A 27,722-nucleotide genomic window follows, 5' to 3' on the forward strand; every position below is an offset into this window, starting at 1 on the left:
CATTATAATGATAAATCGGTGCACATTCTCTAATTTGACTGAACTATATGACAGTTCTTAAAAGTAGAATATAAAGTGCTTTATGAGTTAAATAATGCAAAATATCAACATGTGCATCTTAAATAGGAATACATTATGTATAATATTGTCTCTATATTTATGCCTTTATACAGCCAAAGGACAAGGGAATTATTTTCAAATGTTGCTACAGGGAGTTTCTAAGTCACAACAAGTGCCATCTAGTGATAATATCTTATCGACCGTAGGATCTCTTCTACAAAACTACCAGGATCAAATCATCGACTATGCCGGGCAAACGTTGACCAGTGGATTTGAATCCTTGAGCCCAAATACCACGGGTAACCTCTGTCTAAATCACACGGAATTATTCATCAAAGCACTACTCCGCCGCGAGAACTGGGCGCTCAGGAGTAAGCTTAACCTTAAGGCTTTCTAATGTGTTTTTGATAAAATTATATCTTAAGTATTCGTGTTTGGTTTTCACAAGTATTTGTGCAGCTGCGACACACGTTCTTGCCGAATGACAACATGTATATATGGAAACATGGGGTTACGTGCCTATAATTATTGAAACTGCCCATTTAGCATTCGAAGTACATAAATATATTATCTTGTTGTTGGAAAAAATATTTTTGTTCTATTATTAGAATAATATCGAGTAAGTGTCCTTTTTTCCTTTCGTTGACGTTTATTTGCTGCATAGCAACGCAAGAATGCCCAATGAAATCTTTGTTGACGTCTGACATTCCTAGACGCTTTCGAGAGCCCTATAAAATTTTGATGAAAATCATAAAATTAAATGGCAAATTTATTTACTATTTAATGCATATTAACTGAGAAAAAATATAAGATTTTGCAATGTCTTTCATGAATGTTCATCTTTTTATATGTTTTGTTTTCGTTCATATCTTATCATTTCTATTCTATATTGCCGGCTATGAAACTAATACACTCAATTATTGTCCAGTTAACGCAGTTAACGGAAGACTTCAACTGAAAAATATATAATTTTAAATGGTACTGTGCTATATTTCTGCCTTAAGGACGTTTGCTTTTACATGGCAACATCTCTGACGAAAATATTAGCAAAGGAAAAGTTCTAAAGAAATAAAAGAATGATATTTTTAAACGCGACTGCTAAGCAATGAAAAGAAATTGCGAGTAGTTTTGGTTAACATAACGACTTGTTTGTTTAAAACATTGAAATCCACGTTTAATGAGAATTCGTAAATTCGCATTAGATGTGAGAAAATCGCGGCTGCTGATATACAGTATGTGTTTTGCCAAATGGTTCTGGTGAAATATGTCTCCATGCTCAATGTCTTTGCTAAGAAAAGTGGTGATTATTTGATCAATATAATTTTGTTTATTGTAATAGCAGATTTCAACCTGTTTTAATGCACACAACGTCATCTACATTAAATTGTATGCAATGTATCTTCCTGTTCTTATATAACTATCATGTATCTTCTTTTATCTTACATGTTTATTATATTTATCTTCATATATATCTAGCATGCATCTTCCTTTATCTGATATATTTTAAATTACTATATTGATATTTTATATTTACCATGTATCTTCCTTTATAGAACTTTGTATTCACTTTATTTACTTTATCTGTTATGTTTACTATATTTATCTTTGATATGTTTACATTTGTACCATGTATCTTCCTTTATCTTAACATTTCATAATGTGTCTTCCTTTATCTTATGCCGACCATGAATCTTCCTTTGTCTTTTCCGCTTATTACATATCTTCCTTTATCTTTTTATCATGTACCTTCCTTTATCTGTGTACAAGCCTTTACAATATTAATCTTAGATATTTACTATGTATTTTTCCTTTATCTGTGTATTTACTTTATTTATCTTATATATTTACCATGTTTCGTCCTTTATCTGTGCATATGCATTTACTATAATATTTATCTTAATAAGATATGTTTACCGGATATCTTCCTTTATCTGTGTATTTACTATATTTATCTGATGTGTTTACCATGTATCTTTATCTGATATGTTTACTATATTTATTTTATATGTTTACATTTGTACCATGTATCTTCCTTTGTCTTAAAATTTCATAATGTGTCTTCCTTTATCATATGCCAGCCATGAATCTTTCTTTGTCATTTTCGCTTATTATATATCTTCCTTTATCTGTTTATCATGTACTTTCCTTTATCTAATACATCCTTACATCGCTCACGTTTAGCTGATAACGGTCAAATAGGACTATTGAATATAGCAAATATTATCCTATTTCACCTTTTTTCAGTGGTAGACGCATTCGGTAAACCCGGACCAGGAATCCTAGACTACAGCGTTAACTGGGTAGGAAACTACGATGAGTGCATTGCCATTCAAGCCACTGCCTACGAAGACCCTGTCGCGAAAGAAGGGCCAACTACACCGTACACCGGAAAATACTGCACTGCATCATTCCCTTTGGGCCCTCCGGTAAGCGAAAACATATTAAGTAGCTAATATTTTGTTTAGAACATTAAATACACCCTGCATAATGCAGAATGCACAAAAGAAATGCACATTAAGAAGTCGTCAAGACTAACCCAATAATCTGTCGCAGAAAAATAGAATATTCAGACATGGAATGCATTGCTTATCATGCTTATAGAAATTACGCTATTCAGTAAATTTAGATTAAGAGAACTGGATTCCAGATGTTGGCTAAAAATGAACTGTTTAAAAAATTGAAGTTTGATCATATTAAGAACATTGGAACATGAGTCTTTGTTTCTAAACTATCTTACAATTTTATTTTATTTTCACTGTTACGGAACTACACTTGAATGCGAAAAAATATGTATTGAACGTCACTAGAAATTCTTTTGAAAATATGCTTATAAAAGATGTATAATTATTAAAATACAAACATGAACATATATATATATATATATTTATACGCTCCATCGTACTAAAATGTAAAGGGAATCTGTATTACATCTTACGGCTGCTCAACCTGGAGATAACTGGTGTAAGGGACTCGGGATTCTTACTCATACACAAGCGAGATATGCGGCTTCTTCTATCATTTATTTTCTGACAATTATGTGCATCTCCATAAATGCCGTAAATGCCGTAAATGCCGATTCTCTACAATAAATTTAAAAACAGATATTCAAACAAACGTACAAGAAATTTATACAAACAGCATTCATACAAACATTCAAAAATTACATTTAATAAAAATAATAAATCAATTCTTTACTGCAAAAATGGACGTTTTAAATAATAACAATATTTACTTAATGATAATTATTTCTGAATAAAAAATACAAAACCTTACCAACTTTAGTATCTCAAATAAATTTACTTGAACAAAGTAAATTTCATCCAAGCTCCTTAACTCACGTTTAAACTATAACAAACTAACGGGCGGAAACGACGTCAGACGTATACTGGACGTCACGTACAAATTGACGCCAAACGTCACATTTAGCGCCATGAATAAAACAATAGATACAATTTAATATTCAGAACGTCAGGTTCTTGCAGTCCCCGCCATGAAATTACTTAAATTTCATCAAATACATGTACATATATAAACAAAAAATGTCATTGTTTTACAAGTCACAATTATCTGAGTACCTACTTAATAGTATATACGTAAAGCGTAATTCGAGTTATTGACTGTAAACATTACTGTGAACTCTCTAACAGACATAGTCTAGTGATAGGTTTAACTGATTCTGAATTGCGAGTCCTTACCACACAGCTACGTACATGCCCATCCCGACCAATATATAGTTTGGTAACTCTGCCTAGCGGCCACTGCCCTCTTGGTACGTTGTAATCAGCAACAAGTACGACATCGCCTTCACGTAGATCAGTTTTCACTCTATGCCATTTCTGACGTATCTGGAGTTTAGGTAAGTACTCACGAATCCATCTTCGCCAGAATACATCGGACAAGTATTGTATTTGTCTCCACCATCGTTTAGAGTACGTATCAGTTTTCTTGCCTCTGGGCATGCTTGAATTGGCTTTAAACAATAGTAACATGTTAGGTGTAAGTGCCATAGGATCATTTGGATCATTACTCACTTGTGTTATCGGTCGATCATTCATTATTCTCTCAGCTTCCGCCATTAACGTCACCAGTTTTTCTTCTGTGAGTAGTTGCTCTCTAGCGATGGCCTTTAAAATAGAACGCGTTGACCGAATCAGTCTCTCCCAAGCACCGCCCCTATGGCTGGCATATGGAGGGTTGAAGTGCCATTCAATTTCATGTTGAACCATGTATTGTCCTATTTTTGACTGGTTCCATTCTTGTATTGATTGTTTTAGTTCTCTGTCACCGCTTACAAGATTCGATCCGTTGTCGCTGAATACCTTTTCAGGAATCCCACGTCGGCTGGTGAAACGCTGAAAGGCTGCGATAAATGAATCTGTTGTCAGACTATAGGCAATTTCAACGTGAACTGCTCTAGTTGCTAAACAAGTAAATAGACAACCATATCTCTTCGTATGTGAGCGTCCCGACTTAACTAACAGTGGACCGAAGTAATCTACGCCTATGTAGGTAAATGGTGGTTTGTCTGGAGTGGTTTGTTCTGAAACAAGTGGTGCCATCTGTTGTGTCAGTAGTGGACTGTGTTGTCGTCTGCATATAAAACAATTCCCTATTGTCTTTTTTACCGAACTGGAGCCACGTATTATCCAATACTTTTCCCGCGTAGCTGCAAGCACCTGCTGAGTTCCCACGTGACCATTGATGTTGTGGTAATGTCTAACTATTAGCGTAGTCACGTGATGTTTGCTGGGTAGAATAACAGGATATTCTTGGAGATTCTCCCGTCTCACTCTCCCATATACTCGTATGAGACCGTCATGTAATATTGGATTCAAAGATGCGATTCTACTATCCTTCTTCACTGGATTATCCATTCTCAGTGCTGAGAGTTCTTCAGAAAAGTGTCCTTTCTGTGCACATTTTAATATGTCTCGTGTGGCGTTCCGTACTTCTATTACTGTAATATCGTCTGTGGGTACTTGTACGTCATGTTTTAGGTAACGGTGTCTGCAATAAGTTTTAAATCTTTGCAGCCATACGAATGCTCGTTGTAGTTTGGTCAAGTCAGAGTAACGCATGATAATTCTGTCAATTTCTGTATCTGTCGTTGTAGTATTTATTACAGCTTCCTTCTTTACTTCCGTGTCATCTTCTGCTACTTCCGGCGCATGGCTATGGGCAGGCCAAGCAGTTGGATCTTGAAGAAGGAATTTAGGACCCTTAAGCCATGTTTGTAGTATTTGTGTATCACTTGGGTCGATACCTCTAGACGCAATGTCGGCGGGATTCGAACCGGAACCAACATGGCGCCATTGGTCAGGTGACGTAGTTTCATGAATGACACTGCGTCTGTTACCTACAAACGTTTTGAAACGTCGTGATGCGTTATTGATATATCCCAGCAGTATTGTAGAATCAGTCCAGAACACGGCTTGGTCGATTTTCATGTCGAGGTCTTCTGATAACATTGCATACATGCGGCATGCGACTACAGCTCCAGACAGTTCTAGGCGAGGTATAGAAATCTGTTTCATTGGTGCAAGGCGAGATTTACCGAGGACTAAGGAACACATCACTCTGTCATCTTCATCCACCATACGTAGGTATGCGCATGCGCCGTAGCCTAACTCCGAACCATCGCTGAACATATGCAACTGGGTGTTCTTTATATTTCCAAAATCTTTTGGACGAAAACATCGACTGACAACAATATTTTCTAAGTATGGCAAACTGGCTAACCATCTTTTCCACTCATGGCAGTGTGTCTGTGGTATTTCTTCATCCCATCCTAGTTTCTCTTTGCAGAGTTTCTGTATGATGGCTTTTGCTTGTAATGTTACTGGAGATGCAAGTCCTAGTGGATCGAATATGGAGCTAACAACTGATAATATTCCACGTCTCGTCAGAGGTTTATCTGTCAACTTAACCTTGAAACTGAGTGTATCGTCGTTAACATTCCACATCACACCTAAAGCACGATCGCTAGGGAGAGAGGTACCAGGTTCAAGCTTGACGACTGATGGGGCACGCTCTGCCTCAGGTATCGAATCTATAACCTTCCTACTGTTACTGAGCCATTTGGTCAACCTGAAACCACCTAAACTCATTAATGATTGTAAATCTCTCGCAAGTTTCACTGCCTTCTTTTCAGATGATACGGATTTTAAACAGTCGTCCACATAGAAATTTCTGTTAACTGTTGATATAACTTCCGGTTCATAACTATTAGCGTTATCAGCGGCTGTTCGTTTAAGTGCATATGCTGTACAGCTTGGGGAGGATGTAGCACCGAACAAGTGGACTTGCATACAATATATCTTCGGAGGTTTGGTTATGTCCCCTCCAGGCCACCATAGGAAGCGAAGAGCGTCGCAGTCATTTTCACACACGCGCACTTGATGAAACATTGCCTCGATATCAGCAATCAGAGCAATTTTCTCTTGTCTGAAACGGGTTAGTACTCCAACTAGATTGTTCATTAAATCAGGACCTTGAAGTAATTGGCTATTCAATGAAATACCCTTGAACTTCGCAGCGCAGTCAAATACTACTCGGACCTTCCCAGGTTTGTTCTCGTTTGTAACAGGATGATGAGGTAAATACCAAGTTCGATTTGTATCTTCTGTAGATGTTACTTCTTTAGCGTAACCCTTTTCTATATAATCAGTTACTGTCAGTGCGTATTTTTCGTGAAGTTCTGCGTCACGGGAAAACTTCTTTTTTAATTGGTGAAGACGCGCATGTGCAAGTGCCAGGTTATTTGGTAAGTATGCATCTTTATTTCGCCAGGGTAGTCCCATCTTGTAGTGGCCATTTTCGTATGTCAGAGTTGATTCCATAATAGATAGAGCCTTCTTATCTTCCAGGGACAAAGAATCTTTCTCATTGTGAAGCACGTCATTAAAATCCGACGTCCACATGCGCTCAAGCTGTTGTTGCAGCATGACGTCACTAGATTGACCATAGTGAATGCTCACTGTTCCCTTTCCGTTATTTTCAATATTTCCTGGAACAGGACCACGAACTGTCCAACCAAGCCGCGTCCTAACTGCGTACGGCTGATTACTTTCTCCGGCGCGAACTTCAAGGGGAACGTGTGCGTCTGCTGAATCCGTGCCTATTAATAACATGACGTCAGTGACGTCGACACGTGGAATTTTCAAGTCAGATAGGTAGGGTATTTTGCGAGTATCTTCCGCAGTAGCAGCAGACCTAGTAGTAATTGGTAGCCTTTTCACCGACCATACATTGTTAAGTTTTACTTCATCACCACCGGAAACAGGTTTCACGTGCAGGTCAACTTCCTGTCCTACGGTACTACTGGCAACGGAACTTATGGTGGATATTTGAAAGGTAACAGGTTTCCCAGGATAGTTTAGCTTTTGCAATAACCGTTCATCACACAGAGTCTTATCCGCGCCGTCGTCAAGCAACGCATACGTCTGGCAAGAGTTACCGTTCCTAGCTATTACAGTAACAGGTATAATCCCTAGACATGTTTTTAAAAATGACCCATTCGTAGCAGCACAATTTACAGACGGCTGTGTAACTGTGTGGTCAGACTCGGGCTTTACCCAAGTGTGTAACAATGTATGATGCTTAGAGGTACAATCAGGTACAACACATTGTTTTGGTTTTCTACAAGTATTTGAAAAATGTTTGCCCTTAAGACAGTTAAAACACAATTTCAACTTGCTAACAAGTTTTCTTCTCTCACCTAAATTCATAGACTCAAATACTTTACATGTTGACAAATCTGAACATGTCTCTGAACAACAATAACATTTACGTTCGAACCTTGGTTTTTTATTACCTGTTCGAGTGGTTAACGTGGTCACTCTGCCTTTAACATGAGTATCTGATTTACAATTGGTCAGTTTGTCAACCTTTGACTGGGACTCGTTTTTTACGAGATCAAGGCCATACACTGAACATGCGACACGGGATTTTTCATCTACAAACTTTGTTAAATCAGTAAAGCAGGGTTCTCTGCCAGACTCAATAATAGCGTGCGCAACTTCTACCCATTTTGTACGTAAATGCATAGGTAAGCGTTTAACAATACGCCTGAGATTTTCTGAGTTATTTACATCAGAAATAAAGCCTAATTGGGACAGGGTTATTTCACATTTTTGCATCTCTAAAGCTAACTGAGAAAGTTTATCAACATCGGAGGCTTTTACCTGAGGGCCGTATACTAAACTATCAATATAACTTCTAGCAATTACATGAGGCTTACCATAGCGAGTTTGCAAAATTTTCCTTGCACGCCTGTAACCATCATCTGGATCAAGTAAAACACAGTCCTCAATACAACTTTTAGCCTCGCCTACACAATACTGTATAAGATAACTTAATCTTAACCTACTGTCACTGATTTTTTCCTCAACATTTGTTTCGAAGTTCTTTATGAATTTACAATAATCTGTCACTCTTCCGTTAAATGTCAACAGTTCCGGTTTAGGCAGATTAAATCCTTCCTGCAAAGTGGATGCCAACCTGTGGAAAGCCGTATCTATATTTGTGGATGTCAAATCTTTCAACTTACCGTTGGTTTTGTCACGAGAAATTACCGTTTCTGCTGAATCCTGCCCGCTAACGGATACGTCACGTGCTACTTCCGGAAAGTTCCGACCACCATTATTATCAGGACATTCGATATCTTCCTGCCAGACAGATTCCTCGATCCTTGCTTCTTCTAATTCGCTCTCTTGTTCAAGTAATTGCCGCTTGTTTTCTAATTCCCTTTGCTCTTGCTCTATTTTTTGTTTTACTCTTAGTGTTCTTAGTTTATGTTCTGCAATCAGTCTTTTAGCTTTTGCATTTTGTAACTGCGCACGAGATGACCGTGCTGTACTCGTTCTGCTAATCGTAGATATATTATCATCTTGACCCGACTGTAGTGACTGTTTTTGCCACTCGGAATAATGCTCGTTGAATTCCGTTAGATTTTTCTGCTGACTAGAAAAATTCGTCTCCAACAATTCTATGATAGAGGGTTCATCACATAATTCCAGACAGTGAAAATGAGCGTTTTTATACTGTTCATATCTGTCACATAGATTTTTGTATAAGTGTTTTACCTTTTCAGCGTTTTCTGTAGACACCATCTGTCTCTCAAGTTCATTGTAAATTTTGGTCAACTGTGCGAGGTGCGCAGAACGTGACTTCTTTGCCGAGGTAAACTCCGCAGTTTCCATCTTTCGATCTCTCAGGAACCAGTATCTTTATCCAGAATCTTTTCAGGACACCAGTTGAGAATTGTAAGGGACTCGGGATTCTAACTCATACACAAGCGAGATATGCGGCTTCTTCTATCATTTATTTTCTGACAATTATGTGCATCTCCATAAATGCCGTAAATGCCGTAAATGCCGATTCTCTACAATAAATTTAAAAACAGATATTCAAACAAACGTACAAGAAATTTATACAAACAGCATTCATACAAACATTCAAAAATTACATTTAATAAAAAAAATAAATCAATTCTTTACTGCAAAAATGGACATTTTAAATAATAACAATATTTACTTAATGATAATTATTTCTGAATAAAAAATACAAAACCTTACCAACTTTAGTATCTCAAACAAATTTACTTTAACAAAGTAAATTTCATCCAAGCTCCTTAACTCACGTTTAAACTATAACAAACTAACGGGCGGAAACGACGTCAGACGTATACTGGACGTCACGTACAAATTGACGCCAAACGTCACATTTAGCGCCATGAATAAAACAATAGATACAATTTAATATTCAGAACGTCAGGTTCTTACAACTGGTTCGTAAAACCACAGATATAAATACCACATTTTCACTCATGACACCAAAACTGGCTTTTCTTGGAAGCGAACTCGAAAGTGATTTAAACATATTAAATGCTTTCATCATGATCGAGTTAAAACAAATTAGTACAGACCAACAGTAACCTAAGAAATGTAATGATTATTTTCATGAGTTGCATATCAAAACATCTGGAATAGAATCGCTTGTTCTGTCAAAGCACTATTTCAACATTTAATCAATCAATGCAGCAATTATTATCTAATGCGATTATGATTTTCACAATATCTGGAACGATTTCAAAGTAAATGCACAGAACATAATTATGAAGTTTTCATGTAAAAACAAACGAATATAAATATTTTAAGATAACACGTTTATTTATAATAACATGTATTTTATTTTTACCCCAGTCAAGCTTGGGACAACTTGCATTAAAATTTGGGCTTTGTGTTCCGGATTCGTGTTCCCAGGAAGACCTCACTGGGATTGTTAATGCAGGTAATATAAAATTCTGTAAACGAAAATGTCCATGGCCTTACAACATTTCAACACTCAGTACTTGTCCTCTCTTCAGATTTGATAGTGTCATGTTCTTTTTTTTTTGTTCTTCTTTACAGTTTATCGCGTTATAGTTAAATAGATGTTTCCCCACTGCATGATTTAAAAGATAAATTATAATGATAAACATCTCGAATATTTAGAAATGTTAAATTAACGTAATAACCACATTAATGTCCATATAATTTTTGATCTGAAGCTAACTGGTACATGTAATTAATATCAATCTCACTTGATTTTTGTCAGAATACGCTGTTTCAGCCTTGTGTCATAGCTTTTAAAGAGTATCTTTTTTGTTTACTCTGTAACCGCCTATCAAAATACTAGTTCCATGATTTCAGTGGCAGACTTGATTCCCCAGAATATATCAAGTATTCCATTACCGACAGCAAGCGTTACTTGTCAGGAGAAGTCGCTTGAATTTACAGACAAGGCTTTAGCTGTCACGTGAGTTTGTACTAGATATACTGTTATACTTTCTTCAGTTTTCAAATTGAAATGGGCAATTTGATTGTAACATTAGTTTAATAAACATTTTAAACAGTTTTTTTTTGTTCTGCCATTTTGAATTATTGTTTTAAAGAAGCATAAACGTGTATTAACAAGCAGTGTGTTCATATGTCGCTGACACACATTTTTATATATGCGCGATCCATCACTTAAAACACAAGCTTATTTCGGTTCTATAACACGTACTTAAACCAACTTGTAGAGGAAATTAAACACTTATTGGCAAAATATTCCTTTAATTTATTTTTTGTTCTCTTCTTATTCTGTTACAGCATAAAGGCGTTTTTGTTTTTTGTAGAAGCATCTGCAAAATCCCTTAAATCAACCGATTCCCCGGGATTTGTTTTGCAGATATTGCAACACGTAACAGCATGACATAGTGTTACATTTGCAATATTTAGTCATAAGACTTTATTCATTTATCACCTTAAATAAAGTCGAAATAAATTTTGTTTTACTCAAGCTACTGATATTATAGGCCAGGAGACTCTGATAAATATTTGGCGTAAATGTAAATGCCCAAGCCGGTTCCGATACAAAAACCAAACTGCGTCGGTGGTTTAAATGGCCGAAATGTCTACTATTTTGCTTCACTGTAGGGACATTTTAAAATTATGATACAGAGACTGAACCAATTCTCTGGCAATTATGTTTTTCTTAAAATTCTTTTGACCATTTTGTCTTGAAATAGTTTATTAGCCTTTTTACACAACTATCAATTCTAAACCACGTTTCAACGTCTGTGTAGGGTCTGCTTACAGCAAGAGATATGTAAACATAATTTATTTTAGGATCGTGGGTGGCGTATTTGCAGCTCTGATTTTGATAGCAACTGCTTACGATGTCATCGTGCAGCATCTGTTGAACAAACACGACAAGAGTCACGTGGTACAACTCCTAATAAATATTATTTTAGAATAAATGAAACATAAGATGTTAATTTCTCATGTGTTCACATAAAAGATTTTTTTGTTAAATATTTCTCTTTGTTACTCAGTTCTTCACACGTGACTAAAATCGTAATACTATCATGTTATTCAATCCATCGAATATAAATCTTTTTGATACTCTGTATCTGAGATTTTTTTTAATGTAAATGAATACAATATTATAAGCAAACAAGTCATTAATATATCCCATTTTATCTAGACAACTTGTGATCTCAAGTCTTTTAGAGGAATAGAAAATGGTGCTTTTGTGCAACCTGTTATCAAGGAGGGAATGACAAATGGGCATACCGAAGTGATACAAAATGGAAAAGAGAAAAATGGTTTCACGGATATAGAAAAGGCTGCAATAGGCCAAAAGAAGTCATCAACATCACATTATAAACCAGGTATCTCCTAAATACTAAATCAAAACAAACTGACCTAATGAACTGAACACATGTAGTGTTTAAATTAATGAGGTGTTATCAGACATTGTCTTATTTTTTGGACATAGTCTTATTGTATGTTAATATTTATAAACTGTAAGCATGGACAATAATTATTTCCCGTAATGTAGAATGATATATCTTAATGTTATTTGTGATCTATGTTAATGAAAAGTTAGGCCTATTTCAGACTTTTGTTCCTTCTACATAGAAGTACATGATATGGAAATTTTACATGTGCTTACAAAAGTATGTGGTCAAATATAATTGATATAAAATATAGAAAAGAGTACGGATTTATTTTTTAATATTTGTAATTTCTTTGTATTTTAGAGCGTTCATATACTACAGCGCTTTTTCCTTTTAAATAAATTATATATATAGTTTCCGCAATACATGCTCATCCACAATCAACAGCATTCTCCGTCAAAAAGTCATTAATAAGTTGTTGGCATTGTATTTCCCCTATATTTATAACGATAGAATCTGAAACTGTTTATTCTAGATTCTATAGGTTAGAATGGACGTCAAAACAGGATTATGACGTTGATAAATACGGGCTTTAGAATTTAAAATCTCAGTTGCTTATAATTTCAATAACGCGTATAAACGTTTAAGCTATGTCATATATTAATTATTACAGGTGTTCTTGGGCAGCTTCTACTCTCTTTCTCTGTATATACCAAAGCTTCGAAGATCTTGAACACAAGCCAACCAAAGGGAACGCTGACGAGTGTCAATGGGATTCGCTTTATCAGCATGACCTGGGTTATCTTAGGTCACACGTATGGATTTGGAGCTGCTGGACTAAGTAAGCCCAAGCGTCATTTTACTTGTCCTTCATTTCTATTAACTTCGATTTTTACAGGAGTCTGACCATATTTTGTCTTTTATTGAATTTTCGACATTACACTTTTGTACTTCATAAGACTAGCATCCTTGAATATTCTTTTGAATTTTAGGCTGTATGGGATTTTATGATTCCATTTGTGAATAACATAACATTTTGTGTTTTTACATTTTATAAAATGTATTTTGCAGATTAACTCTGTAATGTGCACGAATTGAAGTATTTTCCACGCTTATTAGATTATGAACAAAGTTAAATTGTAAATAAGTTTTCATTGTCATGTACATAACTTTTATCTTATTCTACGTAAACATTTTTCTCGACTTCGTCAACCTGTTAACTAGTCATTTTAACTTTTACAGGCAATGGGGCAACATTCATGCCGCAGATGTTCAAACGATTCACATTCCAAGCAGTGCTAAATGCCACCGTCTCTGTGGACACGTTCTTTGTGCTCAGGTACATGCATATGTATGGAGTTTATCCAAAGCTTGGATGTGTTTTTATTTTAATATTGTAAAGTCAGTCCATACAATAACGGCAAGGATTATTTATGTGTTCTGTATTACAATATAAAAGATATTTAAAGTGTTTGGGAACATCTGTCATAAAACATATGTTACAGCTAATGATTACATTGTATGTAGAGATAGACCCTAAATATTTCAACGATAAAAATACAGTAAATAAAGTCTAGAAATTGATTTCCATGTCCCTGAAATGACCACAAATAATTTTACAAAATTAATGTGAAATTTATGATAGATTTGTCAATATCAGTAACAGAAGTTTTAATATTTAGTTTAAAGTTGTGATCTGCAAAGGATGATATATATTAGTTTACTTCTCTTGCAATTACAGAATTGAGTGAAAAATAAGTACGGTTTAAGACACAATATCATGTCTTCTTTTTTGCAAAATAAAACATTTAGGATTTATTGATATGTGTTTGTTTAACCCTTAAAAACCTGCTTTGAACATATGATGTTGTCAGTTTCCTTATGGTAAAAAAAACCTTTAAACAAGCCGATAATTATGGAAGAGCATTAGTGCCAGGTGTATGTTATTTATTAAGTTGAAATTTCGAGTTACTTAGTCGAAATTTCGAGTTATTAAGTCGAAATTTCGAGTTATTAAGTCGAAATTTAGAGTAAATAATCTCGAAATTTCTAGTTACTAAGTCGAAATTTCGAGTTAGTAACTCGAAATTTCAAGTTAGTAACTCGAAATTTCGAGATAAGTTACTCGAAATTTCGAGTTAGTAACTCGAAATTTTGAGTTACGTATCTTGAAATTTCGAGTTACTAAGTCGAAATTTCGAGTTACTGACTACAATAGTTTACGTTGATGAATAGGTTCTGGCCAAGATTAGGTACCTGGTGTATCCATTGGGTAGCCCTACAGGGTTTGCTCATTGAAAATATTACTATTTAAACCATGTTTATTTATTGATTGATTTTGTTGGGTTTAACGTCGCACCAACACAATTATAGGTCATATGGCGACTTCCCAGCCTTTATGTTGGAGGAAGACCTCAGATGCCTAAACCATGTTTAAGTTTTGAAGGTTTTCGACCTAGTTTGAGCCCATATGTACATGAAATATAGACATACCCTAAATGAAAGTGTAGTTATGAGTCTGGCCAAGATTTGATACCTGGACAGATCTAGATTTTGAGGAGAGGTCATAGAAGGAGACCGGGAAGTATTCAAACTTAGAATATTTCACTAATTTGACCATATCTGGATGGTTTTCGACCTAGTTCGAGCCCCTACCACATGAATATACTATACATGTAAATGGTGGGTATATATCCTGGATAGGCCTACAGTTTGAAATCTAGAGTAGCTATAGAGGCTATGGTATGTCATACATTGTTGTATGGTAGTATAGGTACAAGTCCCTACATGGTCGGTACAATATGTGGATGTGTAGATAATTGATTCCACTTCGAAGAGTCAAAAGTCGTCCATTACATTTTCGGCCTTTGACAGACGGACTGAAGTTCAAATTTTGTGGATGATGAAAGGGCAAGATAGTAAACTCGAGTTACATAAATGGAAATTTCGAGTTACTAACTCGAAATTTCGAGTTAATGAAAAAACAAAATTTAGTAACTCGACTTACGTAACTCGAATTTTCGACTTATTAACTCGAAATTTCGGGTTAGTAACTCGAAATTTCGAGTTACGTAAGTCGAAATTCGAGTTACTAACTAGAAATTTCGAGTTAATAAAAAAACGCACCTGGCACTAATGCTTTTCCGTAGATAATAAAATGAAATACCAGTAGTATTTTATAGTGCAGATAATACAGTTTTTCTTGTATCAATATATCATAACAGAAGCACTTTTCTAATTATACAGAACAGGTAGGATTAGTAAAGGTGCAATTACATTTATCTCTATTTCCTATGTCTGCAATTTAAACTGCATGACAAACCCTTTTCTACAACTTGCACGGGTGCTTTTAATGAAAATTGAAGGACGTATAAAACACATTCTTGACATGAATCCTAAGTGTAAATGTAATAGATATACATCGACAAATGTTATTTTCATATGAAATAGCCAAGTCTTATTTTCCATGCGTTCCCAAATGAGATTAAAATAATAAAGGAAGATGAAATTATCTAATTTGTCTACAATATCTTCAGCGGTACATTTCAACTTTTTCAGTGGCTTATTAGTGTCATATCTATCGTTGCGTGAGATGAAGAAAAGAGGCGGAGCGTTAAAATTCAACTGGCCTTTGTTCTATTTTCATAGATACTGGAGGTAATAGACATGTAACCTAAAATTGTTATAGCAAACTTTAAGTTATTTAAAACTTGCAATCTACCTAATCGTATATGATACAATCACTTGCTGGTAATATGTTACAGCATTTTATTTTTGAACATGGGTTAGTATTGACTAAAATGGAATCGGAGACACTTGCTATCTTTTGCACATCTAAAACAAAAGTGGAAATATCCCGAGCTTACAGGCTTTGGGTTTACATTCAAAATAGCATTAATATTTTATATAATAGTGTATTGGTGTATCGGAACTGTCAGTAAGTGTATATTTATTCTTATTAATATTTTACATAGGACTGATAGAAATCATCAGAATTTACAATTAGTTTATTTGCATTCTAGTAATAGATTCAAATCCTAGTTAAAGGCTTTACTTTCACCTGTATGTTTGACTAACACAAATTTTGTCCTCTACATCTGATTTATGTGGGGAAGATATCATACATTTGTGGGAGTGCATGTAAATTCGGCAACGAAATCAGAAAATGAAATGATATAAAACACATATTAACACGACTAATTAACGGATTCATTTTAAGATTGATTTAATGATTTATTTTTGATAAACAAAGTATGACTTTTATTGTATATTTTCAATAGTTGAATACATTTGTCATGTAAGTTTTTACGATACTATAAACCTTAGAGTAAATTTCAGTTTAAATCAAAATGTTCATATTATATCATTTAGGTTGACACCACCGTACATGTTGCTTTTAATGCTCTATGTTCCAACCTTCAAGTATTGGGCAGATGGACCATTCTGGCCTCAAAATGGAATGGAAAATGAAGAGTGTAAAGATACGTGGTGGAAAAACATGCTGTATATTAACAATGTGTATGACTCGGAAGTAAGTCAACTATACACTTAAGTGCCTTACTTTTTCAATTTTTTTTTTTGGTATGAAACTATTATCAAATACATAATCATGTTTTAGTTTGTGTGTCACCTTAAGACAGAAAATAATTTCCTTTTCGTTTTGTTTTGTACATTCTTATCTATAACTAGCTTTTAAATATTTCTAAACATTCTGTACCTCAACCGTACACAAAAATTTAAATTCATACAGTTTTGCGTGTTTAAGTATGACTTTTGTTGGGTAAGTTCAATGTTTTCTGAATAAATTAACTTGATCAGTTTAAAACTATTAACTACTTTATATACCGGAATCTATTCACCGATGATACCGGAGATACTGCTCAACTTGCTCGGTCAAATTATCCGATGAGTAATACATTCATTAATATGAATTTCTTTTGATACGAACATATTTCCCAGGTCCGGATGAGTTCGTATAAAGCGAGTTTGACTGTATTTTACGAAACACTTGATCTTATGACGAAAATTATAATCTTATACATGGAAATGAAATGAACAATGTGATTTGTAACATTAAACATAAATATTCAAACATATTTTGTTACAGAAACATTGTATGGGTTGGGGATGGTACCTGGCTAATGATATGCAGTTTTATATCATTAGTCCAATCATGCTGGTTCCACTTTTTTAGTAAGTAAATCCTTTAAGCTTTGCTGGTTAAGTAAACCGTTCAGGTTTATTACTTTTGCACCTGAGATTTTATATGTGAGCTTCGCAAAAGGTTCTTTAAAAAATCCAATGCACATTTCTTTGCCCTGTTTTCGGTGCTTACGAGGGATCTACTTTTTTCTATATTTTATTTACTGCACAGCAGCGGGTGTAAAGTGCTGTGTGGCGGCCGTAAAAAGTTGCCCTGACTTCATCTCAGTGTTGCTATATTTTCTGGTCCTTCGGGATCATTGATTTCAACTCATTTAGATTTGAAGATTGAATACCGCTTAAGCCGGTGCTAGGGGGCGTGGGCAGTGTTGCACTTTCCATTACTGCTCATGAACAGACTCGATCAAACCGAGTCTGCAATGTTCACTATTTGCCTTGTTTTCGGTGCTTCCGAGGGATCTACTTTCCAGATTTTATTTTCTTCATCCTTATAGTATTTTTGTTTGCATTTACTTCCGTTTATTCACAATGAAATGCAACATGTTACATACTGGTGTCAAGGGCCTATCGTTAGCTGTACAATGCCATCCTGATCATTAAGTTTGCTTTATTGTAGAAGTCGTAGTGGCTTAAAATCCTGTCAAGTTTCCAGAGTCTAATAGTATGCAGATTGAAGATTTATTAGAATTCTTGATATACATTTATATCTATGTAGTCCTAATACTCGATTCGTCCATTCGATGCTTCTACATCATATTATGCTCAGTCAAAGGAATCTTTACCATTAAACTATGATAAATAACTGGTAAACGAGGAAAATCAAAAGCACGAATCGCAGTTCCGTAAAAATTATTTAACATCCCGAATAGCAAGTTTTTGGAAAGGACAGCTACTTGAACTTACAATATCATATGCGTCACTGAATACAGTTTGTCTTGCTTGTATTTCTCTGCTTGGTAAACTGAATCTCTTCATTTCATGAATTTCTCCATGAGACTCAGTTCTGTAAAAATACCTAACTTCTTGTTCAGCATTTTTATGTAGAGGATAGCTTCTTGAACTGACCAATATCAATATTATCAGCGTCAATGCATACAGTTTTTCTTACTTTATTTTCTCTGCTTGCTTAACTGATTCTCCTTTAATTTATTTCCTACGCAATATAAGTCTACAAATGAATGAAAATAGATTAAAAGTGTGTGGTTTATTTTAATAGCACATTCTCTTTAAGGTATTTTAATTGAATAACCAAGTCAAAGTATCATTAAACTGATGAAGGATACAGTATTTAATTCATTTCCTTTAATGTCGACTGTCAGTAATGCTGGCTACGAGGCGAATACACTCGAATAAGTCGTCTATCTGCATAGGCTCTTGAAACGTGACAGGACCTTAAGCCGCTATGACCTATACAATCAAGCAAACTTTATGATGAAGGTGCCATTGTAAAGCTAACATTATGCCCTTGGAACTAGTATGTGACATATTGCATTCCAATGTGAATAAACGGAATTAAATGCCAACAAAATATTATATGAACGAAGGAAATGTCCGTTGGAGTTTTGTTCAAAAATCTTTTGTGAGGCTCGCATATACATCAGAACTTTTGCTTCGAGAATATATCATGACTATCTAAGCACATAACCAGCAAAGTATACTTCTTAGCTGTACATTGTAATATTAGTGAAACAATGCCGATGTATATTATGTGTAACATTATGGACAGATATTCGTAGCATATAGCGGAATCTTCATATAAAACATGTGTAACACTCTAATTTGAGTTTCCGTTAGTATACTAAGTTACAGTGTACAGCTAAGATAGGTACTATGCAGGTGGTGTGCTTCAAGTTATTATTGCAGCAAAAGGTCTGATTTTATATGTGAGCCTTACAAATGATTCTTGAAAAAAAATCCAAGAGAGCCAGTTTGGGTAAGGGTGAGGGGCTGACAAATATAATATAATTATAAACATCTAACTGCCTTTGGTCTAAAACTTGATTATTATTACTAGTATCATATCATTCCGGAAGGCGAAAAGACGACGTTTGTCGGGGTGACTTTCGGCGGGGCGACATTCGGCGGGGTGTCGTTTGTCGTTCTGTCACCATAAAAATGTTATTTAAATGTTATACTTTTTATAATAGAGGAGTGATTTGGAAAATTATTATTCAATGTAATTTTGCGAATTTGAGCAGTTTTATTGTGATAAATGATAGTACTAATAAATTATAATTTCAGTTGTTAAATGAAACGACGCATACATTGAGGTTGTATAGATACGGAAAAATGTATTAGTGACCAATAAGGAAATTTAATATTAAGTGTACAATATAGCAGGTAAAATCGAGTCATGATTGTATATTTACTAAAATAGATGCAGATATTTTGAGAGCACTATTTTATTTAACATTTCAGTTCTCCTGTAGCCGGAGGGGCTGTTTGTCTTCTGTTGATACTTGGGAATTTCATTTGCACTGGCCTAATATCGAGACATTATGGTTTTCCCGCAAATTTTATATTTCAGTAAGTATGTGTCAACGTTTTCTCAAGAAATAGATAAAGTGAAGAACTAACTCCAGAAATATACCTTTTACTTAAAAACTAACATGTTTCGTCAATTGGACTTCATCAGAGTATAATAACAAAACAGTATGACGTCACAGGAAAGTATGACGTCAATAACGACGTCAAATGACGTTACCCATTTTGGCGTAATATTCACATATAGTTTAGGATCGAAAATTGATACTTATTCCCTGCAAAAATTGCAAAGCAAAAATAATATTAATACAGGCAAGGAAAACTAACTAATATGCAAAAATACATTAGGAAGAATCTGTGTGATAAAATGAAAGACTAAAATAACATTTTGGCATTTATGCCATGAGGCCAGGCTGTATTCAATGTTTGAATCCAACGACTCTCTTTCAAGAGCCTAAACCAGTCATGTTTTACCAAGTCGATTGGCATGAAAGAAAAATCACTAACAGAGTGATTTTCAGAATTGAAATGTTCAGATACATTTGTAGGAGTATCAGGAAAATGTCTAATATCAAATGTATGGCTGTTAATTCTTTGTGGACATTTCTAATGTGTTTGTCCCACATATTGTAACTTACACTTTTTGCATATGATTAAATAGATGACATTTTCAGACATGCAGTTGACATTTTGTTTAACATTGTAAGTTTTCAAAGTTTGAGAGCTTGTAAACTGTGCAGATTCAGTGATATTAGCGCAATGAGAACACCGTGTTCTATTACATTTAAGAACACCACCATAGACATCAGGCTACTGTGAACCAAGATTTCACTGACATTTGTAGATCGCTTGTAAGCAATGACTGGTTTGCATTTAACCAGGTTCCGTATACTGCTTTTCTCAACATTTTCCCAGAATAATTCACGGCCCTAAATCATCCGCCCAACAGTGCTAGCCCTGGCCATCATAAATTAATAGCCACATTTTTTTCCGAGAAAAAATTAATAGACTAACTTGGCACAAGCGTAATTCGCATGCGCTTTCGCATTTCAATGAAGCTAGGCTAAGATTCTCCCTCAGCTAATATAAGGGAGAAGTGACAAGATTTTAGGGAAAATGTAAAATAGTTTAATGCCATGACATTCAAGTTGAAAAAGGAACTAAAATATGCTTAATATAATGTTACTATTTTTATTATTTCCTGTCTTTGTTTAAGTCTGTTGATTTAAAGTAAATAACAAATTCACTCAAAATGTCAGTGGTTTTGTTTTCTTATCCTTGTTAACCTTGTGAATTTAATGTGATTAAACTGCAAATTAAAGTGTTTTTTCTTCACTCTTGCAATGATTGCCCAAACCAAGAAAACCCTTTGAATACAAATACAATTTAAAAAAGTTAATTCCATATCAGCAAAAAAAAAATCAACTCCCAGTGCTATGCACTCAAAGTCACAGTCACTTTAAATAACAGGTGTTATGCTGGTTCTGAACTAAATTAAACATGTCAATAGCAGTGACATCACTATGACATCACATGGAATACACGTCTTCTTTGATCTGCTGGTGTCTTCTTTGATCTGTTGATGTCGGCACACATTAAAAGAAACAGTTGTCAAACAGGTTAAACCCAGTTTCTGATGGCAGGTGTAAAAAATTTGGGCAAATTTAAGTTATGTTATTTAAGTCACAGAAAGTGTCAGTGATAATATTATGTTTCTAAAGTCTTGGTTTTGAAAAATACAAGTAAAATTAAGTGGATTTAAGGAAATTACTGAGCCAGTCAAGGTAAGATCTTTCTTAAGGTCAAAAACTTGGGCCCCAAGTTACATAGCTAAAACAGGTAATAACTTAAATAGAGATTGATGAAAGAAAAGTTCCTGCTAAATTATTTTTGAAACCAACTATGGATTCGTAGATGTTAATTAGCAATGTAGGGACAATAAGCGAAGCCATCTTCAGCCAATTATCTGAGACACATCAGGATTGCTTTTGAATTGATAATATTGACAGATGGATCTCCCATGTAACTGTCTCTGTAAAAAATACAAATTGACCCTGTGGTTTTGGAGATGACCTTTGAAGAATTTGTTGATATATTAAGCTTTGGATGCCACATTTTATAATGGAACTGAGCGTCGCCTCTCAGGAACTATTCCTTTAATCTCATTTAAAAATCGGAGCAATAGTTTAGGAATATTCTTTTAACATTGCAGCTAGTGAACATTTTATACGAACCAATTTCTACTACAATACACTAGACCAATTATGAAAAAGAACCGAACACAAACAGTGCAGACGAACGTGCATATTCCGCTAAAAGTCCACTAAACAATTAAGACTAGTTTATATCACACCTGAATTACAGTACACACTGGTACAGGTTCATTTGCATATACATGTGTACTCAAATCTTTGTTATTATATCTCACTTATAAGATTTTTAGTCTTTTGAATTAACTGGGACGAGAGAAGCTTTAGTCTCCGAAAGTAAACTTTTATTCGATGATTCAAGTTTGTGAACACATGTGTGAGACAGTTTTGAAATCTAGCTAGAAGATTTCTGACAAAAAGATATTCATAACTCCAAAAACTAATATATTGGAAAAAGTATGTGCGTCTCATGCGACCATACCTTTTGACGAATCGAAAGATTTAAACAATATTTTAAGAGGTTTTTCCAAGGGACGCATTCGCGAATCAATTTCTATGTTTATTTAATCTATTCTTATCATCGTCTGCAACTTTTTGCACCATTTTCAAAATCTTAATCATAAAATACAATATTAAGCGTTTTTTCTGCCTTTGAGGTTTTTGCGTTGATACTACTTTTTTATCTAACTGTATTATCTGTTTCTTTATTAGACCGGATGATCAGAATTTCATGCCAAAGATGTACTTTACACCATGGACACGTATTGGACCATACGTTGTTGGATTTTTTACCGGTTATCTACTGTACAAAACAGAATGTAAAGTGAAAATGTCAAAGGTTTGATTTTCTAAACTTATGTCACGTAAATTGTATGTTGAGTGTAGTTCTTTTATTTGTACAATTGAATCGAGAATTATCTAAAGCAGTGAAACTTTTGTAAGTTTTAACTATTTTAATTTCAGTTGTGCATTAAAGAACGCTGAGGTAATCTACTTTTGTGCACAAAAAGTTTCTAACGCACGATTGATATTTTGGTAATTCCTTTTACATAACTTGGCATCTGTAAAAACATAGAAAACTTTCATCCATGGTTAAGGAAAAACGTTTTGCTTTTAAACTGAATACAGAATGAAATATTCCACTCTGCAACATTTGTGTGTTTTGGCGAATATTTATCAGACATAATATCATAATAACTGCTATTTATCCGTGATTTGACATATTTTTCCATATGCCGTATATATTGCTTTGAGTATCAGTGTCGTTCTTTTATTGTTTCCGATTTATCATACATTGATGCAGTACAACTATGACAACAAAAACAATAAAATAACTGAGCCGTGCCATGGGAAAACCAACATAGTGGGTTTGCGACCAGCATGGATCCAGACCAGCCTGGGCATCCGCGCAGTCTGGTTAGAATCCATGATGTTTGCTTAAAATTTTTGTTATTGCAAAAGGCTTTGAAAGCGAATAGCACGGATCCTGACCAGACTGCGCGGATGCGCAGGCTGGACCGGATCCATGCTGGTCGCAAAGTCACTATGTTGGTTTTCTCAAGCCGCGGCTCATATATACTGTAACAGCTGATGAACATGATGGGCTGGACAGTAGCAACAGCGGTAGCAATCTCAGTTCTTTACGGTCTATATACACCTGATGGAACACCTCCCGACCTTTCAATTGCGGTATCTGCTTTGTACAACGCCACATCTAGAACTGCCTGGGGACTGAGCGTTGCCTGGGTGATATTTGCCTGTGCAACTGGATACGGGGGTAAGATTTAAGTATGACACAAATCCTCTAGAAATGTCTTGGGATGAGTGTTGCCTGGAAGATAATTGCATGAGCTATGGGATAGGTAATATGGTTAACTGTCTACCCTGTAAATTCCTGCATCTAGACCTGCATATTGACTGAGCTCAGTGGCTGATATTTGCTTGGATATGGTTGTAAGTAATGTTTAATTTTCATACACTGGAATCTGAAATTCCTTTCCAATTGAATGGTAATGAACTTCTGTTATTTGTTATTAGACAAAGAATTTTAACTGCAGTAGTGTTTGTAAGTCAAAATGGTACATGCGTATAAAATGGTACGTATAAGTTCTACGACAGACGCAATCGTAAAGTTCAGGTAACGAACATATTATATGCAGGGTAAATACAGACTCATGCAGATTTTTCAAGTCTCTGTGAGCTCCTGAACGGTGTTTAAGTAGTTGTGTAACACTCCAAACATGCATATTCTAAGATACTGGCCCTCTTTTGTCATTCAAATTTGTAAACATATCACGTTATAGCCACAATAATATTACTAAAATATTGGAATGTGGTACGTTGCATGGAACTTGGATAGAAAGATTGCCTTATGGTTGTCAGATATTCGTCGTCTTACTCATACAGAGCGATGCATTGTTAGTGCCATTTTTCAAAAAAAAATGAAAACAAAGACAAATATCAAATAGGGAATGCCTCGTACCCAAAAGGCAACCTCCCACAAACGAAATCCACAGCACGCACGCACTCACGCACGCACGCACGCACACACACACACACACACAAGATACATTTATGTAAATTCCTCTCAGACAGTGCTGAAAAGCTATGTCCAACACCTTTAATCAAACAAATGGTATATAGGGCATTAAGAAAATGAAGGACTAACAATGTTTCGACAGGTCATGAAAACATACGAAAAAATCAACTAAATCTCAACATGCACTGATTTTCAAGAAGACACGTTTTTATACAGAAGTACAACAATACAGGCAACCTTAACTTTGGTTAATTTTCATTTCTATGTATTAGTAATTTACACTAATCGGCCGAAATAATTATGAAATTTTACAAAACGTGAAAATGCGTATGTGTATCCTTGCTAACATTATTGCAATATAACAATATATCTCACTGTACATAAGGATTATCTAAAACATAACAGTTTATTTAGTAGACAGTTTTGAAAAGAAAAACAAGACAGCCGTATAAATTCTTAGCGGTTTATTTTCAAAACAAGTAAAAATCAAATTATTATTTCAAATATCTAAATTATATGCGGGCCGGACTATGTGTATTATAAGAGCCGAGGAATTAAAATAAATGCGTTTACTGGCATTACCTTCACTATTTTTAAGGACAAAAGTGCGTATGGGGTCGGTGTGAGGCGTACCATCTCTTGTCTTGTCAGTAAAATGTTTTTCAATTTGTTTTAGGTCCTGTAAATGCATTGCTGTCTTGGCCTGGTGTAACACCTCTAAGTCGGCTTACATACTGCGCCTATCTTGTTCATCCCATCGTGATGGGTGTTTACGTCTATAGTAGAAGGACGCTAATGTACTGGTACGATTTGGAACTGGTAAATATCTGCCTTAGGCTTTCGCACTTTGTACTTCTACATATGTAAAAGACGATGATGTATGTTTTAGTGATTTTTTAATGGTACGTATCTAGTATGACCTTTGTAATATGTACTCTATAATAAAAGGTCAGTAATACTTTTGTATTGGTACGGTGAGTGAAGATAATGCGTATGTATGCTAAGGGAAACACTATGTGGTTTTCACATTTTTTTACTTCTTTTTCTTTTAAAGATAAATAAAAGAGTTTGTTCATTTCAATACCTGTTGGTTTGATCTTTTTAAATCAAGGCTTAAGCAAACAAACAAAAGTATGCATTGTTCTCTTTCAGATTTATCTTTTCCTCGGAAATATCTGCGTATCCTATGCTGCAGCGTTTGTCATTTCCTTGGCATTTGAATCCCCAATGATGGGTCTGGAGAAAGTGTTGCTGGGAAGGCAGAAAAATAGTTAATAAGTGTCCTAATCAAAGACAAATGCTAACAAACTCTTGCAACACTTTGACTCGGTTTATTTTTGTAAGCCCATGCCTGTTATTATGCCTTTTGCAAACAATAAAAAAATAGCCAACAACTGTAATGATTTGTTAATCAGGGTGGAGGAGAATGAGTAAATAAACATTTGGAGAATTTATAAGTACATTTATTATACCTAACATAAATGCCCACTGCAAATTTCCTGTTAGTTTAACTTGATGATACACCATAGTCCCCAGTGATTTAATATCTAATGCTAAAAATCGTTATTTTGGTTTTCTGTCATTCATTAACTTAATATCACATGCGCAACCGTGCTATTTTTGTTTTCTGCGATATTCTTATATCTCGAGGTGAACATTTTTCATTTCACCCTCTCTCAGATATGAAATGCAATATTTATATGATATCATTGTCTTTCCTTTAAAACAAGCCTTTAACTCTTTTAGATGTCTCTTTTTTCAAAATTTTGTGTAAAAACTTCTGAATTTTATTTTTTTTGTCAGCGAAAGTACGTACTAAATATGATAGTGTATGTATCATGAACTATCTTTTATTTTACCTGTCACTTTCAAATACGTACATTCTGTTAAGTGCTAGCCACGCCCTTGTGTACGCTTAAAGATGTTAAGACTTTCTGCAAACGGTTAGCGTTAATACTTAAATTCCTTGTAAAGTGTCATACAATCGGCCGAGTTTTGTCTTTATTTCCTGATTTTTTTTGTCAGTAGTATCAGCATCTTGTTTATACAGTTTTCCTTTCCTGATTATTGTACATTTGTTTCCTTGGAAACATCTAACAAGTCCATTCTGCTTCTGATGTTTTCCAGTTGTTAATAAATTCGACAAATTTATGTATCTTTTAGTGACTATGGCTTAGAAATAATTAAAAGTGAATAAAATCATTTGATGACATGCTTTAATTTCCTTATAACTTTATTTCGTAAGAACACACATTTTTATCCTTATAATCAAAAAGTACGTTTAGAACTTTTTTAAAGATATTGACATAAGAACAGGCGTTGCCGTAGATCATTTGTGAGGACTATTCCTATCAGGCTAGTATTGTTGCTATAAATGTCACAACCTTTCCCTTTCATACAATTTAGAGTAAATGTCATGGATCAATAATTTCGATAAACATCAAACATTTTAATACCGCATTTTTTATGGAAATGGGACGCAAACGTTGCAGACCTCAACTGATGTTTGCAAGAGCACGACTGTAAGTACCTTAATACCATAGTATATTTCTTCTTTATTATTTTAATCAGTTAAAATCTTTACAAATGCAGGAAATTTGTCATTGAAAAGTGTATTTTACTTTTATGTTAAACATCAAATTATCATTTTATGAATATTGTATTTTTTCTTTATTATTACACTAAACTGAAATGCTCATAGACGTTTAGTTTATTCATCGGCAATTGTAAGTAGTTTTTATGTACACGTATATGTTATTCGAAGCTCAAGTAATCTACGCTTGTACATGATTCTTAATATATCATTCTAAGTGAAACGTTTCAGAATGCAAGAAACAGACTACATTTATCTTAGAATTATCTTAGAATGTCAAATTTGTCACTTCTGTAGATATACTGCCCGAGATATTTTTTCCGAATGCACTTTATTTTCAGTGAAAGTACCCTTTCATCGCCGACAGCTCTTTATATAATAATCTATAGCAGACCTTTAGGGTGTAATATGCAAGACCTCACGTACCCCTGGAACTAGCATGAGTGGAAGACTATTATGAAATGCACTGAAAATCTTCGATGATGTCAAGAAACAAGAAAAAATAACAACACCTTACCAACAACGTTG

The 27,722-nt window shown here is 34.7% G+C and overlaps 1 protein-coding gene across 1 annotated transcript; it reads left to right on the forward strand.

Moving 5' to 3' along the window:
* On the forward strand, positions 1 to 26,776 carry LOC123566030 (nose resistant to fluoxetine protein 6-like). Its single transcript, XM_053525323.1, has 16 exons — positions 1 to 431; positions 2,305 to 2,486; positions 10,263 to 10,350; positions 10,752 to 10,857; positions 11,712 to 11,808; positions 12,070 to 12,256; positions 12,939 to 13,106; positions 13,508 to 13,604; positions 15,824 to 15,922; positions 16,637 to 16,796; positions 17,373 to 17,458; positions 19,847 to 19,954; positions 22,774 to 22,900; positions 23,650 to 23,839; positions 25,278 to 25,420; positions 25,754 to 26,776. The coding sequence occupies exons 1-16, from the start codon at positions 95 to 97 to the stop codon at positions 25,874 to 25,876; spliced, it is 2,298 nt and encodes a 765-aa protein (XP_053381298.1). The 5' UTR covers positions 1 to 94; the 3' UTR covers positions 25,877 to 26,776.
* Positions 26,777 to 27,722: the final 946 nt, after the last annotated feature.

Source organism: Mercenaria mercenaria, chromosome 15 (assembly GCF_021730395.1).
Source record: "Mercenaria mercenaria strain notata chromosome 15, MADL_Memer_1, whole genome shotgun sequence".
Taxonomy (NCBI): domain Eukaryota; kingdom Metazoa; phylum Mollusca; class Bivalvia; order Venerida; family Veneridae; genus Mercenaria; species Mercenaria mercenaria.